At 38.7% G+C, this 23,597-nt stretch overlaps 2 protein-coding genes across 2 annotated transcripts; one reads left to right on the forward strand and one right to left on the reverse strand.

The window, feature by feature from the left end:
- The first annotated feature begins 570 nt into the window (after positions 1–570).
- On the forward strand, positions 571–19,568 carry LOC113014462 (putative acyl-CoA dehydrogenase 6). Its single transcript, XM_026156012.2, has 9 exons — positions 571–825; positions 9,340–9,460; positions 14,402–14,531; positions 15,355–15,461; positions 15,588–15,755; positions 15,951–16,124; positions 16,525–16,686; positions 18,109–18,259; positions 19,075–19,568. Exons 1-9 carry the CDS (start codon positions 622–624, stop codon positions 19,163–19,165), a joined length of 1,308 nt encoding a protein of 435 aa, XP_026011797.1. The 5' UTR covers positions 571–621; the 3' UTR covers positions 19,166–19,568.
- On the reverse strand, positions 19,503–22,231 carry bet1 (Bet1 golgi vesicular membrane trafficking protein). Its single transcript, XM_026156014.2, has 4 exons — positions 22,049–22,231; positions 21,784–21,890; positions 21,551–21,607; positions 19,503–20,258 (listed from the first exon to the last, which is right to left on the reverse strand). Exons 1-4 carry the CDS (start codon positions 22,065–22,067, stop codon positions 20,103–20,105), a joined length of 339 nt encoding a protein of 112 aa, XP_026011799.1. The 5' UTR covers positions 22,068–22,231; the 3' UTR covers positions 19,503–20,102.
- Between the last annotated feature and the right edge of the window lie 1,366 nt (positions 22,232–23,597).

Genomic DNA, 23,597 nt, shown 5'->3' on the forward strand with positions numbered 1-23,597 from the left:
CTCCAAAAAGTTTTAAGGCTTTATTAATACAAGTACTTGAACTGAACACAGCAGACTAGATGCAGCACTGATAGAAAAAGAAAATGTTGTGTCTATCTAAAACCAATCCTGTGGAAAATAGGACTTTCTCCAAAGCCGCTTTCAATTTGCAGATTATTTCTGCTATAAAGCCCTCCAGGATATAAAATGAGTATCATAATATGTTTAATTTCTTTCCTATTCTGCAACATGCTTTAACACGCTTTCTGTCAGACAGCATAATTATTAGTAAAATTAATCCATAATGAAAATAAAAATCAATTGCATTTGGGCTCAAAATACTTTAAAAACAAAACCCACAGCCAAAAGCGATAGTAAATCTTGCTATTACATTGATGATAGTAACAATGTAACAACGTTAGATAACTTACATGGCTACTTTCAATGCTTGCTGGTGATAGAGTAATTATTTACACACCAGGGTACCCAATTTACGATATATTTTATGACAAAATTTCCCCCCAATAATGGTGAGAAGTCAAGCTCTGCTAATATTTTACTTTCCCACTGGGTTAATATTTGACCCAGTGAGAACTTCCTACCAGCGCATGCGCACACACGTACATATTGTTGTCAACAGAGATGGCGCTGCGCGAAGGAGCCCTGCGTTTAAACGTGCTGGTCAGAAGCCGTCATTTTTACAAGTTAACTTCACTGGGTGTTGGTGCCCGCTCGTTGACTGAGAAAGTGTCATCTAAACAAGTAAAGTCCAGTGCCCCAGAGACTGCGGCCGACCACTTAATCTACACACAAGAGCACTTTGCATTAAAGGAGTCCCTCAGAAAGGTATGCAGGACTGCTAACACCAGGAAGTTTTGAGACAACAACGAAAACACAGCATGTTTTTAGCGAAGAGACAGTTGCAACAGCAGTGTTATTCTCCCTAACATGACCCTAAAATGAGCGCGGGGGGCAGTAAAGTAAAAGTAGGTGAGAGGTCAGTGCTAGCTTGCTCCTCCGCTAAGCTGCGTTGACGTCTCCTGTCTGCTCTTCATGCCCACACAAAGGAATCAGGCGCCAGTGTTTAGGTCCAGCTTTTTAGTGCTTGTTACCGCTACATTTGAAAAGTAGTGTTATTTTATGTGTCCGCAAATAATGCATGTTTTGAAGGACAGATGAAGAACAAGACAGAACGCCAGGTTGGCTAAGGCTACTCTGTTTACAGTGACGAACACAGCCGCCGGGGTTGTGTCAAAAGGTGATTTCCGGTGTTTCTATGTGTTTTTTTTTTAATGTCTAATATCTTTGCTCATGTTGGTAAATAGGTTGTAGTTAACAGGAACTACTAATAGGTTATATGTGTTATAAAGAAATAACTGTTTTTGCAATAAGCCACGTTCTTTTGCAAGAGACCGCGTTAATGTACCTACTTAGTGTTCTAGTGCAAGCAATACAGTCCTTTTTGGCCACTTGAAATATCTTTATAGAAATGTTATGTTGTACTTTTTGCAATTTCTGCTGCCCTCTTGGTCGATCTCTCTTGAAAAAAACATTTTTAATCTCAGTGAGTGCTTTTACCTGGATAAGCAAAGGATATATGAAAGTCTCTTTGCTAAAAAAATGATTGCAGCTTCTACCTTGTGACCAGAAGTTGTTCATTGTTGCACAAATTGACTTGATATCATTCACAAACGACATGTTTGACAAATTATAGGCCAACAACTCATTTTCCATAGTTTAAATACTTGCAGAAGACTTTTGGCATATACAGTAAATTACTTTTTGGCACAACACCAGCTTGTATGGATTCATGACCTACCGTGCACTCCCACATCCTGCTAATTAATGTCAGCCATGCTCTCGCCAACATGCACAGCATGTTTATATGTGTCCGTTCAGATTTGTTATATTCAAGGAGCTGTTTAAGGAAACGGAAGGTTTTGATGTGCATGTTTATTTGTTAAATGAATAATCAGAAGCTGTGGTGTGGCGTGCTCGTGTGCACATTGATAAATATAAAACAATAAAGTAGTAAGAGCACATTTAAAAGTTATTTATATAGGATATTAGAGGTGAAGTCTATGTTTTTCACCATTAGCCCTCTTTGAAGGACAGTTATGACTGTGCTCTGACTTAAGTCACATTTGGGGTCACAATGAAACCATTGTTTGAGGGGACAAGTCCCCAAATGCCTGATATCAGTTGGTTTGTTGGTGGTTTATTTTTGTGTCTAGATAAATACTGATGGTGATTGGAGTAATGAGTGGGTCATGGCCTTCACATTAAACAGGTAATCAGGCCAATGTACTTTAGCCTAAACAGACCACATTTTTGTTTGTATCAAATAAATAGTTGGCTGGGAATCAAATAGTGCGTATCACTTATCTAGGAGCCAGAGCTGGTGTTCTTCCTCTGGCTATAGAGGCTGGCTGTCAGAATTAATCATTTAAGATTGTCATTTATGCTTATTTAATCATTTGTATGCTGATAAAGTATCCTATCCTTATTAGGTCTGATAAGAGTCTGTGTGCACTTGTGTACCATGAGATGAGCGGAAGCAGTCTCGACGTTATAGTTCCATTATAGCTTTTGAAACCACACTGTTCCATTTTCTTAAAAGTTCGAGAGTTCACACCTTTAAATATGTCTTTGAGACATGACCTGTTGCAGGTCATGTCTTCTAGTTTAGCAAGACGCTTACTTCTGCATACAGTTTAAGTTCATTGAAATTCGTATGTCTATGTATGGCTGGAAACACACACACACACACACACACACACACACACACACACACACACACACACACACACACACACACACACACACACACACACACACAATACAGACAGTGATGTTGCTTAAGAATACTTAAGAAAGTATTTGTAATTGCATATTCAAGAATGATTGCTTGCTGACAATAAAAAGTGATGTAGCCAATAGAGGTGGGAATCACCATACATCCCACGATACGATATTATCACAATACTTAACGCACGATGCGATATTATTGCAATTTTTTAAAATATTTTGCGATATTCAGATTCTGTACATAAAGGTAAACTTTATCAATATTCATTTTATCTAATATCAAAGTCTCACACTCAGTCTTTCTCTCATTTCAGTCAGTTTTATTGTTGACAAACTGAACGGTTTGTATTACAGTTTAGTCCCAATTTAACTGAATGCAACCATCTGGTACAATTATAGCTATTATGAACTATGCAATATGAAAACTATGCAGCCCCTTCAGCAACTGAAGAATTTGAAAGTAAATTAAAACAAAATATAATTTTACATTAAATAAAAAAGTTTTAAACTTAATTAAAATAAAACATGTCTTAAATTAAAAGAAGTAAACTGTCATGTTTATTGCTGCCAAAAAACAAGTTAAACACATTTGGACAGTGAAGGAATGTCAGGATTCTTGCTCAGAAAAAGGATCAACATGCTCTGAGCACAAAAACCTTTTTTGTAACAAAATATTGATTTCTGCTGTCCCTGTATCGATACATTATTAGCAAACAAAATATCACGATACTACATAGTATCGATTTTTTCCCCCACCCCTAGTAGCCAAAGGAATCAGTTGAAGTTGGTTGAGTTCAGGTGAAGGAATCTTTTCCTCAACTTTGACTGACTAACCTCGCGAGCCACAAAGACAAAGAGCTCTGTCTTGCCTTGTTTTGTTGTGCAGTTAGTTGGTCTCGTGTTCCAGCGGGGTTTGTGCCTAGATAAACCCAACACTGGCATTTTCAGAATTATTATTGAGGTTGTTGAAAACTAACAGTCACAGCTGTGTGATGGGGGAGAATCTGTTTGTTAGTCCAGTTTTATATTTTCAGTGACAAGCCCCTGAAATATTCTCTTGTACAGAAGACCTGAACTTTGGATTGTTGATTTGATTTAGTTTGTTTCTATTTGCTAAGTTTGTCTAAAAGGCCAGGCAGAGAAGGTGAGATGGACTGTTTTGCTCTTTGCTTAAGCAAGGGTAGGTTGTAAATACACATTAAGTGAGGGTTTTACATTTTAACTGAGATAATTTAAAGGGCCTCGGGTGTCTTGGATTCATTTTGATGCCAATACAATTATGTATTGGCCTTCCTTATCAGAGATTTCTGGGGTTTTTGTCCCTTTGTTACAGTTTGTGCTTCCTGGCATTCAAAGCTTTGGGTTTTTAAGGGCCTAAATATTAGTAGCTCCAAATGATGGTATTAAAAAAAATGATAAGAACCATTAGTAATTAGTCTGACTCATTTAGAATTTCTATTACTATAGTGACATTGGCAACAAAGTCTGAAAAAATAACAATAAGAGCTTAATTTAAGGCAAAGCTGTTGTAGTAAATAGAAGGAAGTTTATTGTCTGACTAAACCTTTTAAGGATGCCAGAAGGTCAAAAATAAAATAGTACTGGGAAAACTGGGAAGGGTTTATAAAAATTAAAAGGAAATACAGGACAATAAGTTGGAAGTGCTGGAAAGGGAACTCAAGGGGGAGCAGTTTATTAAAAGAGCCGTACTGTCTTTGTTTAGAGGTGTCAAACGGGGTTTTAGGAAATCCTTTTGTTACTGCTGAAGGTTAGACGCTCACAACGCCAATGTTTCCACAACTAATTTAATACGAGTGGGTTCGTTTACATCTTAGAATCTTGCCGGGAAATTAGTTTTCAGAATTAGAATGACTACATCTTCAGTGCCTGGAAGTTCAAGTGCTTTAACAGATAAAATTAGCAAAAAATTATAGGAAGAGACTACTCACATTGACCTGTCAGACGGGAATTTCTGACAGGTCAACAAATACAAATATTTCTGAGATATTACACAACAACAATGAAGGTGATTGGCCTGTAATGTCTTTTATTGTTTTATGTAAGAAGTAAGGCTTTTTTATTTTCTATTTTTGTCTTGTAAAATTGGTCAATTTTTACATTTATTTCCTATCTACGTGGTACTTTATATTGTAAGGTAATATTAATACAATATTAAACAGAAACACAAACAATCAGACAGCCTACTATAAGCAAGATCATGGCAAAAGTGTGGAGGAAAAACACCCTTTTAACAGGAAGAAACCCTGGCAGGCTCAGGGAGGGGCAGTGTCTGTTGAGACCTACTGGGAGAGAGATGGGACAAAAGGCACACTAATATAGGGCCTGTTTATTCAAGACCTTGTATGTAAGGAGAAAGATTTTAAATTGAATTCTGGATTTAACAGGGAGCCAATGAGAATGTCAGTATGGGAGAAATATGGTCTCTGTGATCTAATAAAAGAAGGCAAGTCCTTCATATTTGTTTAACATGTGCTCTGACAGACATATCCTGGTGAAAAAATGACTAATTTCTTAAAGTTCTACTGGAGGCCAAGGTGATGTCATCGAGAGTTAGTATCAGGTTAGTCACCATGTTTAGGATGTCTTTAGGACCCATTATAAAAACCCTTTTTTGTCTGAATTTGGAATTTGGATTTGATTTGTGTCATCTGGCTTCATATAGAGTCAAATATAGAGTGTCATCTGCATAGCAATGAACATATATTCAATGTCTTCTAATAATAATAATAAGCATTTGAAAAAAATGAAGGATAGAAATGGCATTATAATTAGCTGATACAGCTGGTTGAAGAAAAATGTTTACTTACAGTTACCTTAAAAGCCCGTGATACGTAGTCTGTTATTAATATATTTGATGTTTTGCATAGAGGATAATTTTACATTTTGCACTCTGAATATTAATTAAGCAGCAGAAAGATAGACAGATTGCTCATAGGCTTCAAGGTTTGTCACACTTAATCAAAGTAATTTGCCGGATGTATTGATAAGTTTTGAATTCATTATGATCAACAATAACAGTATTATGAAAATACAATGATTTTTTTGATATGGGCTGCATTGTATGTAGGGCTGCCACGATTAGTCGACTAGTCACGATTAGTCGACTATTAAAATCGTCGACGACTGTTTTAGTAGTCGACGCGTCGTTTGAAGCTTTGTAAGATCCCAAAAGACACAGGGATAAGTAGTAGTATTTAAGAGTGTAATAACGGACTGAAACAGAAGATGGCAGCACTGCATGTACAAGGATGCCAGCTGCCGTTAAACCCCGAAGAAGAAGAAGCTGTGTCCCAGAATTCATAGCGCGGCCCAGCGCAGTTGTCAACAATGGCGGCAGATAGTTGTTTTAATATTACTCTTATTATTCTTTCTGGGTCACAAAATAAAGTTTAGCATATTTTCAGGCGAGAATGTAGCTGTGTAAACCTCAAATATCTGCTCAGTTTATCAAGCCACATATTTTCAAAAGAGCTCCGACGTTTTCGGAGACGTCTGTTACCCACTAGCTCGATAGCTAGCCGGGGGCAAGGCTCACTAGAGCCCGTGAGAAGACCGGACTCCCGGCAAATGTTTTCAACCCACCGCCATCTTTCGCTACTCAGGTTAAACATGATATATAAGTCACTTAGATAACTTAAAAATGTTATTGTTTGGCTTTTTTTTAGTATTTTATTTGTACCTGAGTAAATCGGTTTGGCTGAGATTAAAGTTATATTTTTTACACAGCTGAATAAACGTCAAGCAGACAACTGATTATCAGAAGTGTGAGATGCTCGAGAATATACTCCGGTGTCCCGTTATATTTTAGATAGCAAGGAGCAGACGGCTGAGTTTATTAAACTTCACCGAAACAATCTGCAGATGTCATTAAAATTTAATAAACTATCATCTTGTCTTTATTTTTAGTTAGCACATACCTTAAACACTTCAAGCTGTAAGCTAATGATGGTTATATAAGAGCAGATGCATGCTGGTGCAATAATCTATACGTTTTATGTCCAATGGATGCATGATCTGATTAGTCGACTAATCGCAAAAATAATTGGTGACTAGTCGACTATCAAAAAAATCGTTTGTGGCAGCCCCAATTGTATGACATTCAATTATGATGTATGTCAAGGCGCAAGAAGAAAAAATACCCCTTCAGAAGGTCAAAAGCAAGAATGAGTAATCTGTTATTATTATTTTTGTTCCCATTTAATAATGAGTCAGGGATTTTCATGCACCTTCACCTCGTTTTTTTTTAAACTTCCATTGACTTTAGACTCTTTCAAGACTTTTTCTCCAAATTGGACATTTAGTAAGACTTTTTGTTGCAATGTTTGTGACCTGACCTAACTACATGTCAGGTCAGTGATGTGAAATTCTTCTGTTATGTTGCAAAGGGACTACACAATAACCTTCGTAAGAATTGGGTTGCTCCCAGATGACATTTATGTTTCCCTTTCCAGCGACAAATGGACACTCCCTTTCCCTCCGCAGGTTCTGAACGTTAAAAAGAACTAGTGCTTCCTTTTTTTAAATGTTGGTTCTTGTGTTGAAAAGTTCTGTAAGTGAGCCTTTTTTAAAAGAGTACAGCCCAGGTATGCGCACTGTATCAGTGTCAAAGGTATCGTCTGTTTTCTGTTCTGTACGGTGAAATGATGATGGTCGTGTTTTCTTTATTTCTCACCCAGAATGTTGCTTTTGGCTTGTTCAGTAGTTGGCAGGTTTGGGTTTGGGTGTTTTGGCAGCTGAGAATGACCGTGTGCGTGACTTTTTCCAATCCTGAAAAAAACAACAACTTCTGAACGCTTTAATACTGAACATTTAATCAAAGAAACACAAAGAAATAATCCAATAGTTTTGACTTCTCAGAGCTCAGTTTTATTGGCCGAGACTTGAATCTAATTATTCCCATTTCTACCTAATATGTCTTTTTTTTTAATCATTACTTTTTATTGGCTTTTTCCACCATACAGTACATAGCAGAGAAACAGTGAAGGAGCAAATAGTCATGGCTCTGTTGAAAACATGGCCCATTAAAGAAAGCTTATTAACAAATAGCAAGTGAAGATGCCTCAGTGGATTTTTAGAAACATTAAAAAATGGACGGGTACAGTTACACCACATAAGTTTTTATTTTCTGTGTTTACGTGTTAATTGATTCGCTTGCCTGGCAGCACTTGATGCTGAGGTTATTTTGCAGAAGATGTTGATGTTCTGTTAGACCTGCTGTGTGAGGGAGAATTGTTTTAGAAACTGACAAACATGGTACCAGATGAACTGTAACCCACACTATGGATGTAGCTATTCTCTGGGAAGTATTTGAGTTCATTGGTGCTTCACCATCTGGGGACCACTTCCAGGTGCTTGAAATGAATCATGGCACCAGAGTTCAATGATTTCACAGTCTGCTTGAAAAACTAGGGTGCAACCTGGTCTATACTCACTACAGACACTTTGATGACTCAGAAAACACTGTTAGAGGACACTGCAGCTTTCATTTGGATTCAGGAGACAAAAGCAAAAGCTGCTCTCAGTGTTGATGGATATTATGTAAATTTGAGTTTCAAGATGACCACAAAACATTTGTTCTTCGCATATAAATCATTATTTAGTTAAGTTTAGTTTAAAAAAATAGCATGAAGCTAGGCTCACTTTTGTGTGTGTGTGTGTATGCATGTATATATATGATATGTTAGCATGTACCTCAACAAGTCATCATTTTACCTCTTAGATTTTGAAAGTTGTCCCTTGACCACAGATGCAAGCTTTACAGCTTTTTCGTTCCACTCTAGAATCATAAAACATGCCACAGTCATCCTTCATTTTGAGGCAGCTGTATCCCGGGCTTTGTGGCTGAGTACATTGAGTGGCTGCTAACCCAAAAAGAATGCCATTGGTATGGGTTTCAGCACTGAGATTTAGTTTTGCATGCTGATCTAAATATTACTTTGGAGGTTTTTCCTGCAGTGCCAAGAACAAAATGATGGGGGAGAACACTGAGTCATTAAAATATTGGCATTCAGTGCATACTAAAGATCTGCACAATATTAGCTTCCAGCTGCATCAGTACAAAAGTGCTCAGCATAAGCCCTCAAAACGCAAGCGTGCACTGATAGCATATACATGTTGAGAATAGCATGCCTTTCATGCTGTCGCCATATTCATCATGATTGTGGGCCAACCATATAATACTTTTTCTATTCATTGATATGTGATACCTTCTGTTTCTGTCTGCTTGAAGTAGGTTACGTAGATTTTAGAATATATGTGCACTACACAGCAGGAAGCCGACTATATATAAAAATCATTTTAAGTGCTTTCCCACTCTCATGTCCTTTAGGTCTTATGACACAGGAGACAAAAGAGCAGGGCTGTCAGCTGTTGTTAGAATCACATGATGGTTACAACAACAAGGAAGAAATGAATGCAAAACAAAACAAATGCTTAAAATTCAAAGAAACAGATATAAAGATTTCATGTGCACCGTAAAGTAGAAGTACAGATACAACATCATACCTCTCTTCTGTGGTGTTTGTGCCATAGCTCATCGACCAGGAGATCAACCCTTACGTCGATCAATGGGAAGCAGAAGGGAAGTTTCCAGCCCACAAGCTCTTCAAGATCTTAGGAAATGCAGGATTTCTAGGAGTCAACAAACCAGTTGGTAAGACACCTAATATTATCTTTCGGGTAATGCAGTAAACCCTTCTAATATCAGTTTCTAGGATAGTGTCCAGTCCTCACTCGTGTTTTTTGTGAGGTTTGGCATGGAATGGCACATGAGTGAAATGAAACCATCTGCATTGTTGTTAGATCTCTTAGAGACTTGCAGTGTATTCTGGGATGGGTTCCAACACCTGTGATTTTGATAAACGACGAGTTTAATTATCTGGTGGGGTTCATGCATTGTTAGGAGGAGAGGGATAAGGAAAGGCTTTGTTTCATCAAAAGCCTCAGAAGCCTTTATTTTGGAGAAAGCTTGTTTTCTACGGCGAGATCTAAGCTATAATAGCCGTCGCACGAAGGTGCCAAATTTAGTGCAGCATTTTGCTTTTTTGTTGTGTCTTACACACGAGGGTATTTTTAGGAAATGAATAATAATAAAAAGATGAAAGAATGACTTTCTCTAAGCACGCAAAGTGCTAAAAAAAACAAACTGGCGTGGTTTTTACTTGCTTCCTATTTTCTTTATATTGACCTTAAAAGTATAAAGGCAATCGGTGCTCGGCTTATGTTTGCAATATGTGTATTTATTACACAAGAATGACTTTGGCAGTATTAGAGGGCATGTCGCGACGCAGACTTTTGTCCATTTATATTTCTTGCTCTTTCCCGTTGGTAATCCATGCAGACGTGAAGACTGATTAATCATCCAGGCCTCAGTCTACATGATAAATGCTGCTTGGTCAAGCTGTTTATCTTGCCATTGCAAAAACCCCATGATGAATTTGTAACATAGCTAACATTATCCCACAGTGCACTCCAAACCGAGGAATCCTCCGCCGTCTGCCCATTTTGACCATTTCTGCTTCAGCAAACATGCAGCACATCTCTTTCACAGCTGAATTCATGGTCCGTTTGCTTTTCTCTGCTTCTGACAGCCATTCATTATGAGTCGGGCTTACAAACGTTCCCACTGTGATGATGGGTGCTGGTGTCACAGCAGCATCCCACTACAGCTGTCTGAAACTGACTATCCTTTTTTCCAGATGTATATCCAGCTGGGTCGTCGCTGAGATGGTGGGAGGCAGTGAGAAATTTACAGTACAGGACCACGAAATGTGTGCGGTTCTATGTGTAATCCATTATGAATATGAAGCGAGACTTATGGGAAGTGTTTGATAATCAAAAGCAGATGTTTTATGTCTAGTGTATTGCATTACTCCCACAGTATAAGGTCAGTTTCTCTAAATTAATTAGCCACGTCTGGTCTTTTTTGGCATATTCGAGATCTCGTTCGTTTTCTGACATTTGACGGCGAATAGAAGAAAAGCATGTGAGCAACATTGTTGGACAGTGAGACGTTTGCACCACAAGCCTGTAGGTCAGAGAGAAGGGAGGGTGAGGGAATTAAAATGTGCTGACTACACAAGCATTAAGCATTAGTTGACAAGATTAGAGCGGAGAATCCTCGCAGTGAGAAGACACACTGTATGATCAGGTTGTAGATTAACTGCAATCACGTATGGTGCAAGAAACATGCTTAAGAGATGCCATTTGAAACTACAGCGTCAGCAACAGTCATTAAATGACAGTTGTTAAGGGCATCAAACTGGCATGGTCGAAAATGTATTCTTGCTGTGCAGCATATAGTTGGAGTGGTGCTAACATCAATATTGCTTTCTCCTGCAATAAAGAGAAAAGGATACTCCTGCCCAGTTTGTCTTACCACAGTGACTGCTTCATGACTCCTCGAGGTGCTGCAGAGAGTTAATTAAATTCAGAAATGATTAAAACTGAAAAAGCATGCTTAACTACGCACACTGTCACCACAACGCAGTGATTTTCTGCTTTTGTGTCATGTAAGGGGTATTAGCTCCTCATTTGCACAGACATCATGACGTATCATATAATTGTTTTCAGTCTGTGGAGTGTGCATCTCTTTAAAATCCCCCAGGAAACATGGCTGACATCTGTTTTCTGCACAAACAATGCATTTTACACCTTTACTCATTCGTCTTGCTGAATATCTTTTAATAATAACGGAAAAAAGATCAACGATTCCACTCTGTGAAAATGCATGCTGTCAGAAAAACTACAATAAGCTGTTTATGTGTACCGCACTGCCGACTAATGAAGCAGACTCTCACACAGTTCTGTATTGTGTTAATTGATTCTGACGCTTGGATTACAGGAATGGGAAAAAGGGATTTAGGAGTCTGTTTAATTTACATGTTATTCATCAAGTGAAAGAGAGACGTGTTTGCCCTTGATGAGAAAAGCGCTTAAGCTAAATACAGTGCAATACAACTCTTCAGAAGTACATAGCAAAGAGTCAGTCATTGCAAAAACATATATTTGTAGTAAAAATGTGAAAGTGTGTTGCGATCGGGCAGCTTGTTCCTCAATGCACGGGAACAAAACTCTGCACAGCAAACAACTGAAAGGTATCTTATGCGTAGTAAATATAAAGCAGTCACTAAAAGATTTGCATGAACTGTTGAAATGTTGTGACACCATTTTCGTTAGTTTTCCGCAGTTGGTGTTGACATTACAAACTGTAGGTTTTAAAGGGCTGTGCAGGAAAATGTCAAATCACTCTAACAGGAAGCCTAAAATAGGAATTAAAGAATATTATTTAAATGCAGTAGTGACAGTGGTAGCTTAACATTTAAGAAGCATTACACACTGTTGACTAAATAGATCTAAGGCAGGGCTTGAATCTCATATTCTCAGTTTTTTTTAAAAATAGGAATCAATAAAAGCCATAAAGAAAATCCCCCCGTGTGCAGTCAGAAGACTTACTTTCTGCTCTTTCTCCCTGCACAAGGAAAGACATTTTAACCTTTCAAAACACGAGAACAAAAGTTTTCCCAAGGCAGCCACGTTGAGGAAGAAGAAGAGGATGACCCTTGGCTCACTGACTATTTTCCTTTTCCCTGACAGAGAGGTATCTGCTGACCGTACAGTGGAAATGGCCTTGTGTCCTGCCTGACAGATAGAACCTGGCAGCCCGCGCGTTTTCCCCTTCCACTGAGTGTTTTTCGTGCAGGATTTGAAAGGAGTAACCTTTCGGTGAGACTCGTATGTCCAGGGTGTTACTTTTCTCTCACTTTTTCTCTTCGCCTATACTTTGATGAATACCTTACAGAAGGTTTTTCTGTCCAGAAACATTAGCATAGTGGTTTTAATATGACGTGACACTGTAATGAGGACGATAATGATGCACGCGTTCGCGACTCGACAAAGCAGCACAGTGGCACCTGTGTCCATTGTAATAGTTATTACAGGACAGTATTGCAGAAGGGCTTATGATGGTGATTCATCTTTCCTATCCAGGGACAAGTGACCTGTTTTATTATCGGGTTCCTCATATCAATATTAAGTTCAGAGAAATAAAAGAAATAACAGTGTGTTACACCCATCATCGCTGCAGTGTCTCTGTGCTGCACCTTCAATCCCCAGATTCTTCATCCTTGTGTTTCTCCTTCACGTGGCGCTCCACCCTATGGGAGCCTATAGCGAGGAACATCTGCTTCCCTGAGCAGACATATGTGTATGGGTTTGACATTTGTGACAGGATTTTGCTTTGTTTTTCTTCTGCTTGCTTGTTCAACCAGACAGCCTGCTGTTTTGTTTAAAGTGGGATAAACCTCGGTGCTTTCCTTCGTTCACATTAACCGCTGCAGGGTTTCCAGGGCTCAGGGACTTATCTCTGCACAGCTGCACCTGTTTCCTCTTATTTTTGGCTCCCCCACTCCCTTGTTTGCTTGTCCCTATATATTTTCCCTTTTCTCTGTCCCAATTTATTTGACTCTTTCTGTTATTCGCTGTCCGTCTTCGACGTTCTGACAGACTGCGCTTTCCATTATTCCCCAACTAGTCTGGCAGGTGATATGAAACCACTTTTCTTGAGTTGCCAGCCTCTGTGTGGTAAATTCACTCATAATTATTCATTGTCAGTCAGTGCTGGTATCCATCATTCAGCGGCTGCTGTGCTGTATTTAGTAATGAGAAAACAGCATCGAACATTCACGAATGCTTAGTCTTCTTACATTTGACTGTCTGGTCATTATCATCAGGACATTTGTCCTAAACGAATAACTGTCAGGTTAAATCTGCTTGACCAGCATGATAATTGAGGGATTTTTTTAATTATTTATATATATTTTTGTACTGCAGAATGACAGTTTATCTTCATTGTGTTTTTTCTTTTGACAGGATTTGTTTGCCAAACCAAGCTGAGAGAAAATTCATTATAAATGCGGGTACATCAGCTTCCTGCTTCCATGAGTAACAGATAGAAATTGGTCCTTTCGCATTAAATATGTAATATAACACCAGGTGCTTCATTTTAATTGAGGATAAAAGGCAAAATAAAGATAAGGGATGGGTCTTGGTGAGGACAACTGACATAAATGTGTGTTTTAAACACGTTTATTATACAGCATTCAGCTCGATTACAGACCTTTGCTCTTTGGAAGTATCCCCACTGCCACAATGGAAGAAAATAGACATCAGTTTTTGGTTTCTTTACTTCTTTTTTGCAAATGGGTTGTTGAAGAGATCAAGATCCGATTAGAGATGGTAGTAGAACACATGAGCTACTGATCCCCCAGCAGTGCTTTTTACACATAATTACAGATAACACCGTTAATCATAACACCCTTTAATTAATCTGAGTGCATGCTCCAGTGCCAACAGATCACAATGTTATGTATGTATACCGGCGTATATTGCGCGTGCATGTGTGAGCGTGGTGATTTTAGAGATAGAGGATAGATGGAAGTGACACAGGAAAGGATTTGTAAGCCATTCTTTCTGCCTCTTTGTGCTTCGCAGTAAGGATCCACATTTGTTTTTCTTAAGTTTAAATGACTAAAATAGTGATACTCATGAATACACACAATGCGCTGAAGCGTTAAATGTGTTTTGTCTTGTGCAGAATATGGAGGCTTGGGCCTCGACTTCAGCTTCAGTGCAGCAGTGGCAGAGGAGCTGGGCAACATCCGCTGTGGAGGAATCCCCATGGCCATCGGGGTACAAACTGACATGACGACTCCGGCACTGGCCAGGTACAAGCCTGCAAACCTAGCGTCACATTCTCTGAATCCATTCTTACAACGAACGTTGGTGCTTTGCTTGCTTTTGTAACTAATTCCCTGCAGTGGGGAGGATGGTCACACGGGAACAGAGAAAATAAAACTCCTGTCAAAACTGTGGATAATATCGTAGTAACTTTTTGTCAATAATCTTTAGATCAAAGATAGAAAACACTTAGATTTATGGAAAAGTACATGAACTGTGTGAACGGCATTATTTTTTTTTATTTCTTTTAGTCAATCGTTCCTTCTTTTATGTAACATGTAAAACAGTTTTCTTATATTTTTACTATTATTAAACTAGTAAATACCTCTAGTGAGCAGCCATTGATCAGAGTTACACTCCCTAAGCTGTATGTTAATTAATATGCTTGGTAATACTTTGTTTTGCCCATTTGGTGTGAAGCAAACTGTTACCAAGCATACAGGACCTTGGCTTGTTACGTGATATCCCTTTACTTTAACTCTTGGTGACACAAGACAAAAATTCAGTGAAACAGACAGTCAGAGTCTCGGGAGCTTAATTAGAGGATCTACTCTCGCCTGCGATGAGGTTTAAGTAGTATAAAAGAGCTGCAGATGAGTGGGAGTGATACCGTGTGAGCTCACTCCCACTGGAGCTGTAATTGCCTCAAACATGGCAGTGTTTTTTTTAAAGCACACGATCTGCCACAGTTACACGAGTTTGACGAAACTCTCATTTGACACTGTCCTAAAAATACTGGTAGAAAATAAAACAACAGATGGAAAAACAAAGAGACGGCGTCACATAGTCATTGTGTGTTTGTGTTTGCAGGTTTGGTTCGGATGAGCTTAAGAAGGAGTTCCTCCTTCCCTCCATCAGTGGGGACAAAGTGGCCTGCCTTGGAGTGAGTGAGGTTGGAGCTGGCTCTGATGTTTCGAGTGCGTTTAATATTATATCTTCTTCTTCTCCAGTATCTTTAATTTCCACTAAGGGTTCATGTCTAGTCTTTTAATCTGAGGTTTCCATTTAAACCCCAGTTTTCTGAACACTCAACCACTTTTCAGGTATCAAGACCAAGGCAGTGAGGAAAGGTGATGAGTATGTGATCAATGGGGGAAAGATGTGGACCACCAACGGTACCCAGGCTGACTGGATGTGTCTCCTCGCCAACACCAGTGACGGGCCCCCACATAAGAACAAATCACTCATATGTCTACCCATGAACTTGCCAGGTAGGGTTAGTCGATTTGTTTTAGTTGGCAAAAGACATTTTCTGCAGAAATCCACTATCTGTGATTCATTTCCAAGTTCACGATTGCGCCTGTTTTTGGAAAGCACATAGATTGTTTAATTTTGCGCCCTAAAACAACTTATTATATTGTATTGCATGTTGACGTTCTTTCTGTTTCCTGTCTGTTCCACCGTAGGAGTGCACATCGCCCGAAAGATTGATAAACTGGGTATGTGGTCATCTGACACAGCCGAAGTGTTTTTCGATGACGTTCACGTGCCCTGTAAGAATGTTATCGGCCAAGAAGGCATGGGCTTTACCTATCAGATGCTTCAGTTCCAGGAAGAGAGGCTTTGGGCAGTGGCCAATAGTAAGTGGACTTTACTCAGTGAAGCTTATCTTACTTATTACTCCAAGGATATGATGTCATCTAAAGTTTACTTTCACCCATTCTCCCCCACATCAGCCTCCTACGGATTTTACTGGAAGTTTGCGCAGTTTATGCTCTATTTCAGTTTCACGTTTAGTTTTCAGATAAATGAGGAGCTCAGGACACATAGTTCTAGTAATTTGTAAAGCAGTTGTTTGCTTTTGATTTGAATCAATGTTGCCTTGGGCAGAATGCGTAAGAAACTATTTGTGCTGTTTTTACTGGATCTGATGCTCATGTTAGCCTGTCTGGCTTGGTTGATCCAAACCAGAGTGTCTTCAGCAAAGGTAGATAACACATTTTAGCGGAGGTGTTAAAAATAATCCCGTGTCACCTCCAGTCTTGACCACTATGGACAACGTCATTCAGGAGACCATCCAGTACACACGGCAGAGGAAGATCTTCAAGCATCCCGTCCTTCATCACCAGGCAGTTCACTTCAGGTTGGCTGAGCTGCAGACAGAGGTCGAGCTGCTCCGCTCTCTCCTCTACCGTGCTACAGGTAGTTTCACTTAATAGACAACATAAAGCTACATGCTAATATTAGCTCAGTAATGTAGGCACCTGGGTGACTTTTAATTAGTCCTAAGTTCAGAGCAGTAGGATATATGGAAGACGCAGGAAATGTGATAGCTGTATGTTTGCATTACTAATAAGAAAACCTTGGACTAGTGTACCACAATGACATTTTATTATTATTTTATTTTAGAAACTGCACTCTGAAAGCATAAAGTACTGTGCAAAGGAGCTTTATTATGTTTGGCTTCAAGCAGCCAACTCCAAGAGTGAGTGAATCCCCATGGATGTCCTCTGGAAAATGATCAGCTTACCAGCAGGAAAGAATATGATTAATGGCATTTTCTATAGAAGTGCTTAAACGATATGATATATAATAATATACCATTAAAGGTATCACAGTATTATTAAAGATTTTAATAAATGTAAGCACAGATATGATGTGACGTTTTCCTATTCATTTGCGTTTTAGCTTAATTTTGCATTCTGTTTATTAACGTGCTTATTTCCAATTTTAATATGCTAAGTAGTATTTTCTGTTTTGTATTTTCTTAACTGATTTTTTTAAATGTTTCTTTATGCATTTCTGAAAGACAAGTACGTGATGTCACAGTCAGATCCTGCCATCTTTTTTTTATGAAAGAAAGCTACTTTCATCTGCTCCCTACAAGGGCTCACCACAGAACCCAGAGCTCCACATACTTGATTTGGCAGGTTTTTACCCCGGATGTCCTTTGTGATGCAACCCCCCGAGAGATTTGTGCCTCCGCCTTGGAACGAACCAGACAAACCCAATTCCAAAAAAGTTTCTCAACTTTTTTTGGAATTGTGTTTGTATAATAGCAGGTTGAGAGTGCATGAAGCTTAGTGGACAGCAGTGGCTGCATTCTGGCACGTGCCCAGCTCTGCCAGAATGCAGTCCAAGTGCTTCACACGGCCATCTTTATAATACGAATGCATGTCTGCATCCGTGGGGTCGCTGTCCAAGCTCTTGTGATTTGTCTCTCAGTTTAAAACCCCCTCAGTGGCCAGTAGCTTTGGGTGAATTCATCAGACTGGGAACAGTTCAAGTCAAAATTTGCTTGCCCAGAAAGCAGAGCTCCCTGCGACTGTTTGGTGCAGGTGTTTAAGCGCACACACAGACACACAAATCCTTTTTTTTTTAGACGCTGAAACAGGAGAAATCATGCGGCTCACACATGTTCCTCTAGAGGGTTCCTACAATAGAGGCACTGATCAGTTGCACTGGGAAAAGGCCTGAATGGGGCAAAACATTGAATCAGAGCCAGACGCATCTGAAACTGAAACACATTTGTTTTATTGTCTGTTTTCCTCTTTTCATTCTGTCCACCTGGACATTTTTTACACTCTTCCCGGCTCGTGGCTATCCTTTGTTTTCCCTCTGCAGCGCTGTATATTAAAGGCAACGATGTCACCAAGCTGGCATCCATGGCCAAATTAAAGGGGGGACGCCTTGCCAGAGAAGTGGGCGACAGCTGTCTCCAGTACTGGGGAGGGATGGGCTACACCAGTGATGTGCTAGTCAGCCGATTTTACAGGTAAGATGAAATGAGGCATGAGACACGCTCACTCTAACGTAACTAATCTGGATTTCCTTATTGTCATATCTGAAAATGATAAAAATGCAACGTAACCAGGTAGCCACAAGTTACTACTCTCTGCAAAACAGAAAAAAAATATTATATCTAACCCAAATCCATGACTCAGCAGCTACTGTATGCACTTTGTTAGGATATATTATTTCTACCAGCATTCAGTTTTGTTGCAGGTCTTTAATTAAGCCTTCTGATTAATGTATATTATTGTTTATTGTTTAAATATAATAGTTAATGTATATCATTTATGATTTAATGTGATTTCTTAATAATTAATGTTAAAATTGCAAACATGATTGGCTTCACTTTATTAATAATGCTTGAAAATTCTCGATGCATGCTCAATCATCCAGGTAAGGACATCCCAAAAATGATATTAAATCATTATGCAAATGTTCTGTTTATAAGGTCGGGGAAACCTGCAGTCAGCGGAGACTGAAGAAGTCCCTTGAATGAGTCACGAAACATTTCTCCCACTGAAAACGCTACAACCAGATGAACAGAAGCAACTTTTACGGAATGTTTGAAAACTTCTGAGGCCCCGTTCAGTTATTTAGTGCTTAATCAAGTAACACTTAGTTTCAGATTCCTAAGTCTTTGTTTTGCACGATGCTGACATCTAGTGACAGGGCAAATAATGCAACCGGATTGTGTAACCAAAAGTGACTGAACTTTGGGTCATTTAAATGACTTACATGCAGCTTCCTGTTTGTAATTGTGACAGAAAAAAACAAACAAGAAATTTTCCTTCTCTGCAGGGATTCCAGGTTAATGTCAATTGGTGCAGGAGCTGATGAGGTAATGCTGGGAATCATCTGCAAGTACATGGACACACTACCTGGCAAGTGATGTAATCAACGCTAACCCCAGTGGGAAAATCACTTCTGATTTGTGCACTTTGATCAGTTACTCAGATGAGGAGATTTTGCCTTTTTAACAATACTGTATGTGGTCATAAAGACATCCTCATACGGTCAATCACACAGAATAATGAAGCCCCCCCCCCCCTTCCTTGTCTGTACACACGTGCAACAATGCAGTTTTGGTTGTATGTAATTTGTTACTTATGTAATTATTGTTTAGAATTAAGAAAAATAATGTTCTTTAATAAAAATTGTTTTATGTTTGAGATTTTCGCACTGAAGACATTTCAGCACATCCAACAGCATGAAGTTACACCAGCTAATCCAGAGCATAAAATTTGTTTATTTACATTAATATTTTTACAATAAAGATGAAACAATGACGTACACTACTGTCGCACGTGTGGTCGTCTTATGACAATAGAATGTCATAATCTAGCGCATACACTAGATTATGCAGATCATTCTATAACTTGTTCAAGTTGAACTCAGCAGATTGCTGAGGATTACAGTTCTCGACACTGCCGTATCGTCTACAGTCATAAATCATGCTCTTCTCAATCCAGGTTAACTGGTCAGATATTAAGTATAAACACCGTAAATACTGATATTGTCTGCTTCATCTATGCATACAGTATGCACTACATTTCCTGTGATTATTGATTTTCTCAGACATTGTCCTAAACCACTTATACTTTTTAGTACTCCTTTAAAAAGCATTGGTAGGCCTTTCTACACTTTTTCTCGAGTCATTGTTTGAAAGCCTGACACTGTGGCACATATTAAAGTGTAATGACTTTAAAAAAAACAAAAACAAAAAAAAAGAAACCACATCCCTGCCTTTTCTCTTTATTATCCTGGTCTGGTTCAGATGTGTCATTGAAGCACAAACTGGAAGAGCAAAGTCCAATAAGATCCTCCTATCACCTCAACCTGATAAACCAGTACAGGACAAAGAAGACGAAAAAGCAGAAGAGCAGCATGTAGCACAGCAGTTTGGTCTGACTGCCCCGGGACAGCTTCTTGACTCTGCCGATGGTGGCACCAAGCAGGCCGCCCGTGGAGTCAAAGTCTGTGTCCTAAAGTGAGATGCAGAGAAGAAAAGTGGTAAATAGACTGATTCTTATATAGCACCTTTCTACTCTTGAGTATTCAACGCCAGGTAGGGTTAGTCTATTTGTTATCGACATTTTCTGCCATCTAACACAATATGCGAAATCCACCCATTCACACAAGCACTTTCTTCTATGATTTCAAGTGCTTACAAACCAACATTCACAAACATTCATACTCCAATGGATGGGTCAGAATGATGCATTAACTTAGGGTTAATATCTTGTCCAAGGATATTTGGCATGCTGACCAGGGGGAGCCAGGGATCAAGCCACCAACCTTCTGATTAGTAGATGACCTGCTCCACCTCCTGAGCTACAGCCACCCTGACTACATGATTACAGAAGTCCAGCGGAGAACAATATCCAAGTGCTAGGAGACATTTCTGAAGTTTACAGTGATGGTATCTGAATCATTTACTCAAATTCTTTAGTTTTGAGGGGTTTCTTAGTGACTTCTGACCAATAAGTCAAACCGAGTAGTGCGGTGCTCTGAACAGATAATTGGAGGTGAGCTTCCCTCCCTCCAAGACATCTACAGGAAGCGCTGCCTGAGGAAAGCGGGGAGGATCATCAAGGACTCCAGTCACCCCAGCCATAAACTGTTCAGACTACTTCCATCAGGAAGGAGGTTCTGCAGCATCCGGTCCCGTACCAGCAGACTGAGAGACAGCTTCTTCCACCAGGCCATCAGACTGCTGAACATGTCATAGACACCTCACCTTCACTACTGGAACTTTAACATTATGCACTCCATACTGTACAGTAATGCCACATTTTTGCACATGTCTCAACTTTGTATATTTTTATATATTTTATTTATTGTTTACTCTATTTAATTTGTAAAATATGTGTACACACACACACACACACACACACACACACACACACACACACGTAGAAAAATATTTAGTATACACATCCAGGAATACATATACTATTATATATTGTACATATATTTATTAGTTTCAGATGTAGCCATTCTTGTATTTTGCTTGTTTACATTATTGTATTTTGCACAACTCTGTTGCTTGTGAAGCTCGCACACAAGAATTTCACTCACATGTGCTGTACCAATGTACCTGCACATGTGATGTGATAATAAAAGTGATTTGATTTGATTTGACAACATAAAACAACACATAAAGCAGAAAAAAATAGCTCCCTACCAACCTCAGACAACACTAAATGTTGCTTCTTTTTTATTTATTTTTTGCTGTAGCAGCAAGTGGTCCAGCGTACTCCAAAGTAAAACTCACCATATCGTCCAGCATTGTGTTCTGGTATTTGACTTCTGTGCCAATGTCAATGGAGAGCTGTAAAAATCAATTCATTATGATTACGTGACTTGTAAAACACAGTAATTGAAGAAATTAGGTTACATTTTGAGTACATACAGAAACCGTTGAGTCATTTATATTAAACTCTTTGCTGCAATATTTACTGACTGTTAAACATAACAACAAAACGCTCGTAATCAGCAGTTACTTACACTTTTTAAAGCGTTGACTTTAGCCCTGAGTCCCTCCTGTAGGTGTTCATTTTCTTCCTCGTATACACTATATCCACTAGCCACATAGTTCCCAGAGCCTCCTTCACCTGTATTAAAATACATTAAGCATTAATGAAGCGTTCATGAACAACAGAGTACTCAGAGTACCAAACAACAAACATTTGTTAACATAAGCTAGCTTTAGTTAGCAACAAATGCTACGTATGAGAAAAGAGAAGCTTTGGTTTAATTGTTTGTTTCTTACCCAGTCCGGCGCGCCTCATTTTGACCCGACCGAAGCTAACACTGTCCAATGGTTTATGTTAAAAGACAAAATAAGAAGGAAGTTCGACTTCTGATTGATCCGGTAACTGTAGCACGTCTGCTCACAACACAAACGCCACGACACCCTACGGCGGCCGACGAGGACAAATGGAGAAAAACGAGTAAAAAGGAAAACCGTATGTGAGCTTGTATATGAGCTTCAAATATAATTACTATTAAATCAGTTTCAAAAATATATATATAAGTTGCTCATTATGTAATGTATGTATGCCTTGTGCAACCCTGTTACTGTCATACTGAATATCCATTCAGTTTCAATACATTACAATAATAATTAATTTAGATTAATTTATGCAACTTTCAAAATCTACCTTAACTTTTCAAGGTGTGACAAATAAATACTCAGGAAAAATAACATGCTGTTTAATAATATTTATATGTTTGTGATGTTTTTTTCTATACATTTCTTTTATGTACAGTGTTGCAAATCACTGTTAGTTGGCAGTTGAAATGGAATATAAATGTAGTAAATGTAGTGTAATTGTTAGAGTGACACTCAATCTTATAAGAAAACATTGGAAAAATACAAAATATGTCATAGAGGTCTGACCTTTATACTATACATGGTGTTAGTAATTGCCTAAATCATGTCACTTATTTTTTTTATAATGTTTTTATTGTCAAGTAATTCCCTGTTTTGTCTTTTTATTTTCCACACTGAATAGGTTTCAGTAACAGGGTTGCACATATGTTATAGAATACAACTTGAAAGGCCCACACAAAAATAGTCTGATGTTAATTTGTCTGTGTACCCTACAGTGTGTCCACAGTGGGGTTGTCAAACTTACTTTATGTCATGGGCCATACCATACAGCCCAGTTTGATCTCACGTGGGCCAGACCAGTAAAACCTCTGCATAAAACAACACCCATCTAAACTGTTTCCATTCTTTAGCTGTCAAGAAGTACTTAAGAAAGCATAAGCATCAGAGAAAGACACCACTTACTCAATTCCCCTTGATATTTTCCAGACGACAGAAGGTATTGTTTTGGGTTTTCTTTGTTAAATTATTCTTTTCATTTAACGGATGAACAATTTGAGAAATCTTCATTAAAAATAATTGCGATTTCCAAAAAAACATGTTCTTTTTTCTGTTCTCATTCCGTATACAAGATTGCTTTGAAGAGCACAAAACTTTAATATGTGGACTTTCTTTACTCGTGTGTAGTAAAGCTGACAAAATAAAACGAAAAGCAGTGTATTTTATTTAAAAATGTAATTATTTCACTGCAGTTTTCACAATTTCCAAAGACACCCAGTGGGACAAATTGGAGCCTTTGGAAGGCTAGTACTGCCGTCCGAGTCACATATTTGACGCGGTGCTCTAAAGCATATCGTCAAGTGTGTATCCCTGCAGGGAAATTTTCATAGGCTATGTAACTCACTTTAAAATTTGACAAACCCACTAACAAAGGGAAGCTTTTCTCATAAGTAAGTATATCCACATCAGGCTTTAGTCTGTGTGCCTC

The sequence above is a fragment of the Astatotilapia calliptera genome, chromosome 22, assembly GCF_964374335.1.
Source record: "Astatotilapia calliptera chromosome 22, fAstCal68.1, whole genome shotgun sequence".
In the NCBI taxonomy this organism is placed as follows: domain Eukaryota; kingdom Metazoa; phylum Chordata; class Actinopteri; order Cichliformes; family Cichlidae; genus Astatotilapia; species Astatotilapia calliptera.

What these genes read in the sequence shown, in the direction of transcription:
- LOC113014462 (XM_026156012.2), top strand. Translation starts at nt 622, where the DNA reads ATGGCGCTGCGCGAAGGAGCCCTGCGTTTAAACGTGCTGGTCAGAAGC. An exon ending in TCTACCCATGAACTTGCCAG is followed by an intron (nt 15,756 to 15,950) that starts GTAGGGTTAGTC and finishes GTTCCACCGTAG; the next exon opens with GAGTGCACATCGCCCGAAAG. An exon ending in GCTTTGGGCAGTGGCCAATA is followed by an intron (nt 16,125 to 16,524) that starts GTAAGTGGACTT and finishes TGTCACCTCCAG; the next exon opens with TCTTGACCACTATGGACAAC.
- bet1 (XM_026156014.2), bottom strand. An exon ending in AAGTCAACGCTTTAAAAAGT is followed by an intron (nt 21,608 to 21,783) that starts GTAAGTAACTGC and finishes TGATTTTTACAG; the next exon opens with CTCTCCATTGACATTGGCAC. An exon ending in ACACAATGCTGGACGATATG is followed by an intron (nt 20,259 to 21,550) that starts GTGAGTTTTACT and finishes ATCTCACTTTAG; the next exon opens with GACACAGACTTTGACTCCAC.